Genomic DNA, 12,225 nt, shown 5'->3' with positions numbered 1-12,225 from the left:
GTTTATTATTTACTTATGTTACATTTTAATTTAAACATACACATGTTCAAAACAAATATTGATTTTACTGAAAACAACTGTAAAGCTGATTTATTTGGAGTTAAAAAACATAGACATGATGACTACATTTCTAGGTATATGTATATATAAGTAAGTTTGGTTCTCAAGATGATTATACAATCAGAAATGAGCCTCACATGACTCTCTCTCTCTCTCTCTCTCTCTCCATTCTGAGTTTCAATGCAGAAATCCAGTTGGTTTAATCCAAAAAGGACTCTCTCTGATCTGAATGGTTACTACACCTTTAATTAGTGCTAGTGCAGCCTCTGCAACTCACTGAGTGAATTCTGGAGGTTCTTTCACATGAGGCCTGTCCATAAACAGAGAGTGAGACACTTGTATGTCTCTCTGTCTGCAGGTTAAGGCCCTGGACACACAGGGCCTGTTGGGATTGTAGTAACTTTTTTAAAACTGTAAGAGCCTAGGACACATACAGATCCTTTAAAACACGTGACTGTTTGCTCCATTTGTTGTTCTCTCTTTAGGCTTTATCCTAAACTTTAGTATTAATAGTATTTCAATTTTATGTGTCTAGAAATTGCTTCTCGGAACTAAATGAAATATAAAAAGCACCACCAGAGGGTGCAAAGCAACTGGGATCTGCAGCACTGTTAAAGAGAACATTAAAATGGTACAAAACACCCAAACTCCTCCCACAACCACATCGCAAATAGAAAACGGGGCAGTACCTGTGAAGTAAAAGGGAGAGTGAGTGGGGAAGAGGTCTGGGGGACGAAAGAAAAGAGTGAGGAAGAGCGGAGAGGAACAAAAATCAAGAGTGAGGTGGTAGAAGTGGCGGGTGTAAGAACAGTGTGATTGGCCTAACAGGTGTTTACACTTCAAACTCTGCCCCTGCAGTCAGTGATGACCTGCTGCCTGCAGTGTCTTCTGCTGAAGGAAAGACAATTTGATCATAAACATGTTTTTCTTGTCTTCAATGGATACACACCAAGACTTTTTATGGACCTGTGCAATACTTTGTTTTAAAACACACAGATTTTTGGAAGTAAACTCCTCCCTATTATTACTTAGACCAAAATAAATAAATCAAACTTCAACTGTTCTTTTTTTTTTTTTTTTGCAGCCACTTGGGTTGGAGGAGGCTTCATAGTGGGCATTACTGAGATGGTGTACACCCCCTCTATGGGTCTGAGCTTGGCTGTCCTCATGTTAACCTCCTACTCAGTATCATTTCTACTCTGTAAGTATAGTCTTTTGCATATTTTAACAAAATATAGAGTGGTCAAAACATTCATGAATTTATGTTTTAATAGTAAAGAGCATATTTTGTCTCAAAGCTTCACACACACAGAGGGTGCATGAGACACAAAACTCTTTACCATTAATGTGTTATAAATAAAAACTGCAAGATTAAGTCTCCATTTATGAATCGACTCAAGGCAAACTCACAGCAACTCCCTTTGTCATAAAGACTACTATAAACACTATATCTATAGTTACGTCTATAGATGTTATAGTGTGAATATCACAATGAAGCATTTCTCTCCACAGTTCTGTTGAATTTTTATAAAAGCAAAATACAACATGAGGCCAGAAGTCTGAGCAATGAACTGTTGTCTGGAGCATCCGTCCACAGTCCAGTGTGAGGCTACAACTCACAGACAGGGGGCGGTCAGAGCATAGGAGCAGGGGCATCAAAAATCTTGCATAAGGCACCAAATAAGCTACAGTCAGCACTGAACACTACTTTACATGTTGTCTTTTGTTCAGGTGGATGTGTGTTTGCCAAACCCTTACGAGACCAAAAGTGTGTGACCATGATGGACCCCTTCTACAGAAAGTACGGCAAAGGCTTCACCGCTGTTATGTGCATGGTCTCATTGTTTATTGACATGCTGTGGATGGCTTCAACACTTATCGGTTTGGGTAAGACAAAATTCTCACCAGAAACACTCACATATACTTTACACTAACCTGGGTATCACATTTTAAAAGTGCCACAATGGAACAAGTAAAACCTTTTATAGAACAAAAGGATTCCAGATGTTAGCCATATGCAGAGGCATAAGTGACAGCGGTGAAGTGAATTTGAACTGAGCAACATAAACTGGGCAAATGTGCTCTGATTCATATGAACTAAAGGTAGGCCATGTAGTGGGATGGGAGCACAAAACGACCAGGGGGATAGGAGCAACTCCCAAGCCGTAGTGAATTATTACTTGCCAAATGAGATTTACACAAATCACTCTATAGATCATTGTAAAATCTAGGCAAGGCAGGTTTATTTGTGTAGCACAATTCAAACACAAAGTCCTTCAAAGGGCTTTAAGAAGAAGAAGAAGAAGAAGAAAGACATTAAAATCACAATACAAAACATCAAAAAGTAAACAATCATCATAGAATTAACATTAAACGAGAATAAAAAACCTTTCTATTTTATCGCAAATGTTCTTCTCAGCTGAGGTGCCAGGAACAAACATCTTGATTGACCTTAAATGACTGAAACGTCACATTCACTTGACCCATACTGTCTGCTCTTCATCTTGGCTCTTACTTCAGGGTCAAATTTTGTTTTTTATCTTCATCAGGTGCAACCATCAATGTGGTCCTGGACCTGTCGTACACCACCAGCATCTGGATCTCTGCAGCTGTGGCCATCACCTACACTCTGATGGGAGGACTCTACTCTGTGGCCTACACGGACATCATCCAACTGAGCCTTATCTTCTTCGGCATGGTGAGTCCTTAAACATTTTATATGCATTATAATTATTCATCAATTTTCTAAGCAGCGAGGTTCCTCTTCACATGTACCTCCTCCAGCTCTTCCAGAGAGATCCCGAGGCATTCCCAGGCCAGCCAAGAGACATAGTCCAAGGATGTGCCCAAAAGTAAATCGAGAACTTTGCTTTTTGAGGGCTCTTGGTCAAATAAGACTCCCCAATTTTCTAACAGTAGAGCTGGACTCAAGCTACACCAACATTAATAATAATAATAACAATGTATTTTATTTATAAGCGCTTTTCAAAACACCCAAGGAAACTGAACAAGATAAAAACATACAAATACAATAAAACATGACAAAAAACTGACTGATAAAAGATGTGTGATTGGTACAAGAGGTAGGACAGTCTGAACAGGTGAGTTTTGAGTCTGGATTTGAAGAGTGGAAGAGAGTTTAAGTTGCGGAGATCAGGAGGGAGAGAGTTCCAGAGCTGGGAGGCAGAGCGGCTGAAAGCCCTGTTCCCCATGGTCACAAGTCGGGCAGAGGGTACAGTGAGCTGGAGAGAGGAGGAGGAGCGGAGAGTGCGGGCAGGAGCAGCAATGTGGAGGAGGTCAGATATGTATGAAGGTCGTGTGTTGCTTTGAAGGTAGTAATTAGAATTTTGAAGTTAATTCTCTGTTTTATGGGGAGCCAGTGGAGTTGTTGTAGGACGGGGGTGATGTGGTGGATAGTGTGGGTCCGTGTTATGACCCGGGCTGCAGAGTTCGGAAGGTGCTGCAGTTTCTGGTGGGATTTGGGGAGACCAAAGACAAGAGAGTTACAGTAATCAATGCGGGGTGAATGGGATGTCAGTGATACCGATGGAGGATAGTCTATGGAGGAGAAGGCTGTGGGAGATGGTGTCGAAGTTCGAGGAGGATGAGGATGGAGAGTAAACCAGTATCAGCTGCCATGAGGAGGTCGTTTGTGATTTTTATGAGTGCGGTTTCTGTGCTGTGGAGGGGTCGGAAGTCTGATTGAAACGTAAGTTTGAAATGGGACAGAGGTTGTTGAAATAATTGGGGTCTAAACCAGGTTTTTTAAGAATTGGAGTGACTGTGGCAGATTTGAATGATGAGGGAATCGTTCCAGAGGTAAGAGAGGAATGAATAATATTGGTGATGAGGGGAGTAGTAGTTAGACTTGGCAGAAGAAAGAGTGTCCTTGTATAATATGGTGTGGTTATTGTACATTTCTTTGTGAACAGTGAGTCCAATTTTATTGTATAGTCGTTCTAGTTATCGTCCTGTTGCTTTAAGTTGTCTGTGTGCGAGAGTGAACCAGAGTGCAGAGCGGGAGAAAGAAACGGATCTGGATTTCAGGAGAGCATGAGTGTTCAGGGGGGTATGGAGGTTATTGTTGTAGTAGGAAACTAAGTCTTCTGCAGATGTAATATTGCCCAGTGTGACTGTCTGGTTGATAACTTCTGTTAGCTCTGTTAGTTGTGATGTTTACCTTTCATGCCTCAGAGCCAGGAGACACTACTGGTCCTTTTACATATATTATGTGTCTGGGTGTGAAGAAAGCTAGTCGTGGTGCACATGAACATGGCAGTTACTGAATAAATCTGTCTGAACTAAACATGGAGTTAATAACTGGACTAACAGACAGTATATATAAGTGGACATAGCTAACCTGCTAGCTGCATTCCAAACAGGAAGTGAGCACCGGAGTTATTTTGCTCTATCCACTGTCACTATTGAAAATTCATGGCAGCTTTCTTTGTAACTGCTGCTGTCAGGCTCGTCATTCCCTGACCTTAAATGTTCATTATAAACCACTCTAGTATTTTTATGTCACTTTTGGGTCTGTAAATCAAGATATGAACACTAATAACCGACCAATCAGGTGCCTTATTTTCCTGAGGTCGGCTTCCACTTATGTTAGCAACAGATTTGATTGACAGCTATCGTACCTTGTTACTAAGCACCCATTCCCTGGTGGATAGGGACGAGTACCTTGAACAACCTTTCTCCTGACTGACTCTTTGGTTGCCGTGAAACATGCATGCAGATTTCCAAATATGAAATTTTGCTTCAAAAGAGCCACTTAACTGCTCGCCTCGATTGTCTGGAGCTGAGCCGTATGGCACCCCTCAGTCCACTTGTGCAGTCATACAGTCTGTGATCTGTTCAGATAGAGTTTTCTATGCCTTTGGGTCTATTACAAATTACTGTGAGAAGAAATTGAGCTCTACAAATGAATTTCCCTCACCTATAAAAAAACAAAAGAAAAAAAGAGTGCCAGTTATATCGTTTATGCTGACAGAAAAAAAAAAAAAAAGATGTAATATTCTGTAGATTACAACACGCTCCAAAGACAATGGTTGACCTACTTTTATGTATCAGAAAAATGACTCCTCTGTGAGTGTCCTTGAACTAAACAGAAGACTCTGAAGACCAACTTTTAAGGTAACTTAAACAAAAAATGTTTGGAAATTAAAAATAAAAATCTTCCACAATGTGAAGGGAAGTGTAAAGATGTAATTTATTAAAATTGTGTCAAAAATGTGTAAACATGACCCTTGGAGCTGTTCAGAACCTCCATGATGCAGCTGTGATTAGCTCCTAATGTTCTATGTTCTTTGTGTTTTGCAGGGCATCTGTGTGCCATTTGTGCTGGTTAGCCCTCACTCTATGAACATTGGTGAAACACTGATGAACAACACCTTGCACCCTCCCTGGATCGGTTCAGTAAACCCCAAAAAAGTTTGGATTATGATGGATGATTTTTTATTTTTGGTATGTTTGCTTAACCCTTTAAGGCAATTTAATACTTTTTTAAGTGCCTTAGACTACAATCACTCGGACATGTCACATGGTCAAATAGCTAATTACCACTAGCTTCCAGAAGACTGGGTGCCCAAACACTGTTTATACCAAACCCAGTCAGAACCCGTCCACCACTAATAATAAAAGGTTACACAGTTCAAGTCAATTAAACCTATTTTTGTAAAACCCAAAATCACACAGAAGTTGCCTCTTATGGATGAACAAGATACATGATTTAACCAACAGAAAGTTAGAAAATGAGGAATAAAACAGACATTGGTCAATAACAAGAAAACAAGCAAATGGATAAAACTCAAAAAAACAAAAACAGTGGGAAAGAAACAACTCCAGGTATGTTTTTGAGAAGGAAACATTATAACAGATTGAAAAATAGTCTAATATTGGTTACATATGCTGCAGCTGTACTTCCCTGAGTTTTAGTGCTTCAGTCGTCAGACTGCTGTCTGCATCTAACTGGTAAATACCAGTGTTTGTATGGTCCGTCAATGGTGTTTGTTCATGTTGTGACAGAATGACTAAATCCTTTGTTGCAGTCATTTGGGAGTATAGCATACCAGGCCTTACACCAGAGGACGCTGTCTGCTTCTTCAACCAGGACAGCAAAGATCACCAGCGCCATTGCTGCTTTTGGAATCCAGGTGTTTGGAATCTCTCCCATTCTGTTTGGAGCAGCCGCCTCATCCACAGGTATTAAGACTCATTTAGGTCTTATACATGCAGCGCATACAAAGTAAATTGTGCAGTTAGGGAGGGCAGGTAGAGAATTCTGTTTGGCTTGTGAGCGCTGTCACAACCTTGAGCTCCATGACTGCGTAGCCTCCTCAAGGCACAATGGGAGGCAGAAGATGTTAAAGTGCGACAAAACACCTAAACTAAACACCCATAAACTCTATAAAGAAGTGGACTAAAGGAGTGTGACGTCACTCATAGCATACGCTCCAGTCAAAGGAAGCTCATTGAGGCTAGCACATAGGAGGGAATATAGAGCCAAGTTACATATTTAGAATTCAGACTGCGAGTGTCCAAAAAGCTGATCCGGAGCAAGGCTGTAACACCCTTACTGTCCACAGGGAGTGGGCGCTTAGCAATGCTATCAATCAAACCTGTTGCTAATGATAGCGGGAGTGACCTCCTTTGTCTGTTATTGTTTGTATCTCGATTTACCAACAAAATAGCAAAATAAAAACACTAGGATAATATCGAGCAGTTTAATACGAACAGTTCAAGCTCAGAATAGCCTGACAGTAGCATATATAGAGATAGGGGCAACAGTTTTCAGTGTAAAGTGAATTGGAGTTGAGTCGGAAGTGCACCCATGCTCACTTCCTATTTAGGATGCTGCAACTAGTGGGTTAACTATTGTGAACAATATACAAAAATATTACAGTATGTTCTGTCTCCCACGAGACGGTGTCATTTCTTACTCTCAGACATAATGTTACATTTTGGCCAGGGCCACATTTCGCACTTCTTCACAATAGCTTCTTTGATACAGAACGAGTGACACCCACCCTGAGATGATTTAAAAACACTGATGTAATCCCAAAATTGTCAGACTCTACATTTGATGTTACATGGACTTTGCATCTGATTCTGCTGTACGCTGCCTTTAACCCGACTGTAAAATAAAAATCTACAGAACGATCCCCGAGCCTCTGCGCCTGTTCTTCTGATAACAGAACAGAAACCGACACTATGCCCATTAATTTATAGTGTCTATGTAACGTAGGCCGAGAGGGCACCCCCTTTGTATGAAGATTAAGAATTCAACTGCGCTATCCCCAATTTAAACCCAGCAACGCCACCTAGAATTAAGGAGTCTCGGGCTCGATTTTAAACCGCAGGTAGACCACAGGGCTGAACAGTGAGCTCAAACTGAGAGAGTGCAATTTTTACAAAAATGTATTCCAATGAGAGTTAAAAAACACAAAAAACTGTTTGTATAAAAACAATGGTCACAGGCAAGAGCCAAATGTCCGTAACCCAGGGGTTCAAGATGGCTTGTGGGATTCCCAGCTTGCTCCTGGCTCCTCCAGGCTACACCGCTGTGCGGACCCTGGGGGGGAAGGGCACAGAACAGGTACCAGAAAGGAGTATAGATGGTGCTTTTAATCAGCCCACCCCAGGTGTTGCCAACTCACCGCGCTGGACGGTGATAGAGCCGTCCAGTAGTAGTAATACACGCCCGTAGTAGAATCAGTCTGTCCTCCTGTCCCTCACCTCCTCCAGCCGCCCGCGTCACTCTGGGTTTGCGCTCCTGGCTCCTCCAGACCGAAGCCGCCAGGCTGCTCCTAAGAGGGGACAGAACAGCTGCCAGTAGGGGGGTACGGTTGGCAGTTTACAAAACCCACCCAAAAGCGTGGCCGACTCACCGCACTGGATGGCTGTTGAGAGCCGTCCAATAATAGTAGTGTCCTTCCTCCGGTCCCTCGTGCCTTCCAGCTACCGCGCTGCATTGCTCCGGGTATACACTCCTGGCTCCTTCGGATCACCCCAATGCCGTCTCACCGGTAGTGATGTGTCCTCCGTGTCGAGGCTTTGAAGCATGTGTCGAGTAATCCAGGAAGACGGAGGCGTATCGACGCTTGTATTGGTCAAATGTGTGGTGACGTCTGAAGCCTCGCGAACCAGCCGTACCACGTGACAGTAGTGTAGGTAACAACCTGTGGTGTCGCCTGGATGACAGTAAGTGCGTTCACACCAAGGCGTCAAGAACGCACAAGAACGTAAATTCAAACGGCGTCTCAAAGTGGAGACATGGGGCTATCTAAATATTTTACCATCATTACGGTAATCTGCCTCTGTTGTCCCTCGAAGGTGACGAATGAGAGCGCGGGGCTGCAGGGATTTTCCCAGTCATTTATTCGATGCGTAAAAGAAAAAATACGTGGATACATGGATGTGTAAAATAGAAGTAACGATAGTTGTGTGAAAAAATGCAGTAAATTCAGAGCAGTAATCATCATTCAAGTAATTATGAACATGTAAGAGGTTCAGTTGTGTTGTGCAGTATTATCTCATGATGTTGTGCAAGGTACATCAAAATGCACTGTACATGTAAGAATTCATAATACATTTACAAATAAATATATGTTTAACATTTTTGTATTAGGTGGTAGATCTTTCAGACACAATCATTTTAAAAGTAGCTCACATACTGAAAAAGTCTGAGCACCCCTGCTGTAGACTAAAGAAAAGAGTGTGGGGGATGACAGGTGTGGTCTGGAAATGAAGAACAGTGTGATTGGTCTAACATGTCCAAATACCTGAAGAATTGGCAGTGACCACTTGAGTCAGGACACACCCATTTCTAATGTTTGACCATAAAGCTGCAAAAGTACCTTGTTTGGACTAAAATGACCACAAAAGGACTCAGAAAAATAGACAATGCTATGCAAACACCATATACACAGTTTAGCAGCAAAACAGCTCTAACCCTAACTCTAACCTAGATTCAATGTTTACTTTATCTTCAACTAGCTCATTTAAAGGTCCTGTATTACACAAAATTGACTCTTGTGAGCTTTAAGACATGTTATAGTGTTGTTACCTCCTCAAAAACAAACCAGTGTGTTTTGTTTCATTTCAGTTTGAGCTCTATCATTAGTCTGTCCATCCAAATGATTCTTGTGAAGGTGTAGACAGTTTAAAAACACAGTGGAGCACTTGCCGTATTACTACGTGACGTCACAAGGTGGAACAGAGTGTTTTCAGTTTGATAGAAGCCCTCAGCCTCAATATGCAGGGTTTGTGTGTTAAATGTGTGAATGAAACAAAACACAACTCCAGGTTTGTTTGTGATGAGGAAACAACATTATAACATAGATCCAAAAATAGCGTAATATGATGCTAAGACGATGTTTTTAGAGAGTACCCGCTGTTCCACTTGTTCCCTTCAGTCTGAATGTTTCAGATTATTCTCATCTCACTTCATAAACCTTGACTTCCTGTAAACCATTATAAAAATATGTACTGTTCCCTTTATACAATGTTATAGAGGTTTTCTGACATTTCTCAGACTGGAATCAGACGCTGTATGGTTTGCCCTCTCCTTATGAACGAGGAGAAGCCGCTCAGGTGCTGCCCATCATGTTGGAGGCCCTCACTCCCTCTTACATCTCCATCATTGGGATTGGCTGTGTGGCCGCTGCTGTCATGTCCTCAGCAGACTCAGCACTGATGTCGGCCGCCTCTGTCTTTTCGGCGAACGTCTACAAGAACATCATAAGGCCCCGGGTGAGATGACTTTAGATGATCAGAAGTTTCCTACTGGGGGTCATTAGACCTCTTGAAACCCAATGGAAGTTTAATCTGTCAGGAATTTGAAGTATAACTTTGTGAGAACCATAGACCGTATAAAGAAGGCCACCTCTGTCTTTTTGGACGAAATGAGTGTGACGTCACCCATAGCGTTCGACTATGGGTGATGTAATGAAGCTCACTGAGGCTAGCAGTTATAGGGCTGAATTTGGAACAGAGTTCCATATTTGAAATGCGAGTATCCTAGCAGTCAAAGAGCCAATCCAGAGCGAGGCTGGTGAAGGTAAAGCCCCATTCCCACCTGGACCACTGGTGGAGCCAGAAGCGCGCCCATGCTCACTTCCTATTTGGAACAAGGTGGCTAGCGTGTTAGCTATGTCCATTTATATATACAGTCTATGGTAAGAACTAAGAGAAACTACAGGTGGGTGAGGGACAAATTGTAACCATCCAAAAATAAAGTTACTATACAGATATAAAAAAGCAAATGTGACTAAAAATTAGATCTCACTGAACTAATTTTCACAAGCTTTAAATTTGGCTCACAGACCATCCTTGTCATGCAAAAGGAAACGTCAATGGGGACATAATTCTATCTGCACCCATATTACCATGTCAAAGATGAGTTACTGTAACAGCTTTTTGTAAAGCCCAAAATCAAAACAGCACTCGTCTCTTAGGGCTAAACAAGATAATTGATTTAACCAGAGAAAGTTAGAAAATCCAACAGTCGGACAGACATTGGTAAATAACAGGCCACAGTGAAGGAGAGATCCACTCCCAGGGACTAGACCAGGACTAAACCAGGACTAAACAAGAACTGAACCAGGACTAAACCAGGACTAAACAAGAACTAAACCAGGACTAAACCAGGACTAAACCAGGACTAAACCAGGACTAAACCAGGACTGAACCAGGACTAAACCATGGACTAAACCATGGACTAAACCAGATCTAAGCCCGGACTAAACCAGGACTAAACCTGCACTAAACCAGGACTAAACCTGCTCTAAACCAGGACTAAACCTGCTCTAAACCAGGACTAAACCTGCTCTAAACCAGGACTAAACCAGGAATAAACCAGGACTAAACCAGGACTGAACTAGGACAGAACAAGGAATAAACCAGCACTAAACCAGGACTAAACCAAGGCTGAACCACGACTGGACCAGGGCTAAACCAGGACTAAACCAGGACTAAACCAGGACGGGCAGGCTGCAGATGTGTCCAGGACTAACGCACATCCATTTGCAGATAAAGTTTAAATCTGTAGGGCCAGAACCCACTCAAGAGGATACATGAGGAAAGGGTAGGATCCGGGTCAACAGAACAGGATCAGGGTCTAAGGGGGGAAACAAGGGTCCAGTCAGTCAGTGAAATTAGAAAGAAAAAAGATTTTAAGGCATTATTCAAAAGAGCCAACTCATTCCTCAACGTCCCATGACCCATGACGTCACATTTTTTTCCCCAGGCCTCAGACACAGAGATGCAGTGGGTGATTCGGGCCACAGTGGTTGTCGTTGGCGTTTCTGGGACCGCTCTCACCACCTTCAAAAACAGCACCTTACTCTTCTGGTTTCTGGCAGCTGAAGTGGCCTACGTTGTGGTTTTCCCCCAGTTCTTCTGCGTCCTCTTCTTAAAAAGGACCAACCTCTACGGAGCAACCGCGGGCCTGCTCTTCGGATTTCCTTTCCGGCTCTTGTGTGGAGAGCCCTCACTGGGATTACCTCCAGTTCTACAGTTCCCAGGATGCACTATGGAGGATGGAGTTTATGTGCAGTACTCTCCTGTTAAAACCATCTCCATGTTGTCCACTATGGCCATCATTTTGTTTTTCTCTTACCTGCTTTCTCAGCTTTTCAAGAGAGGCCACCTTCCAGATAGCTGGGATGTGTTCCATGTGAAAGTTCAGACATCACTGCAAAGAGGGCAAGAAGCTACTGGCGTACTGGCCCACGTAGACAATACAGATATGAACACGTCAAAAACTGGCTTTGAAATGGAAGCACTGGACCCAGCGCTTAACAGATGATGAAACTCAAGAAGAGCTTTAACAACACACTGGACTTATAGTAATGTCTAAACATTAAACCAATTTTAAAAAGGTATTGAAAAGTACATGGGGGTACATAGTTAACCTGACTAAAGGTCCTGTATTACACAAAATTGACTCTTGTGAGCTTTAAGCCATGTATGTTGTTACTGCCTCAAAAAACAGACCTGGAGTTGTGTTTTGTTTCATTCACACGTTTGAGTAACTCTTTATTATTAGTCTGTTTACGTCTCCAAAGCTCAAAATGCCCTGTTCCACCTTGTGATGTCATGAAGTGGTAGTTTTCAAATTAACAGCTTAACAGCTTTTGCCTCTAGTTCAGTAGAGATTGGCAA

At 42.3% G+C, this 12,225-nt stretch overlaps 1 protein-coding gene across 1 annotated transcript in view; it reads left to right on the top strand.

Moving 5' to 3' along the window:
• The window catches only part of LOC117382903 (high affinity choline transporter 1-like), a 15,850-nt gene extending 3,981 nt beyond the window's left edge, over nucleotides 1–11,869 (top strand). The window contains exons 2-8 of the mRNA XM_033980143.1: nucleotides 1,145–1,261; nucleotides 1,792–1,947; nucleotides 2,610–2,758; nucleotides 5,383–5,526; nucleotides 6,111–6,264; nucleotides 9,596–9,813; nucleotides 11,309–11,869. Coding sequence (XP_033836034.1) covers nucleotides 1,145–1,261; nucleotides 1,792–1,947; nucleotides 2,610–2,758; nucleotides 5,383–5,526; nucleotides 6,111–6,264; nucleotides 9,596–9,813; nucleotides 11,309–11,869 — 1,499 coding nt within the window. The remainder of the gene's footprint in view (nucleotides 1–1,144; nucleotides 1,262–1,791; nucleotides 1,948–2,609; nucleotides 2,759–5,382; nucleotides 5,527–6,110; nucleotides 6,265–9,595; nucleotides 9,814–11,308) is intronic.
• Nucleotides 11,870–12,225: the final 356 nt, after the last annotated feature.

This window comes from Periophthalmus magnuspinnatus, chromosome 15, assembly GCF_009829125.3.
Source record: "Periophthalmus magnuspinnatus isolate fPerMag1 chromosome 15, fPerMag1.2.pri, whole genome shotgun sequence".
NCBI lineage: Eukaryota > Metazoa > Chordata > Actinopteri > Gobiiformes > Gobiidae > Periophthalmus > Periophthalmus magnuspinnatus.
This window is presented reverse-complemented; position numbering and strand designations above follow the sequence as displayed.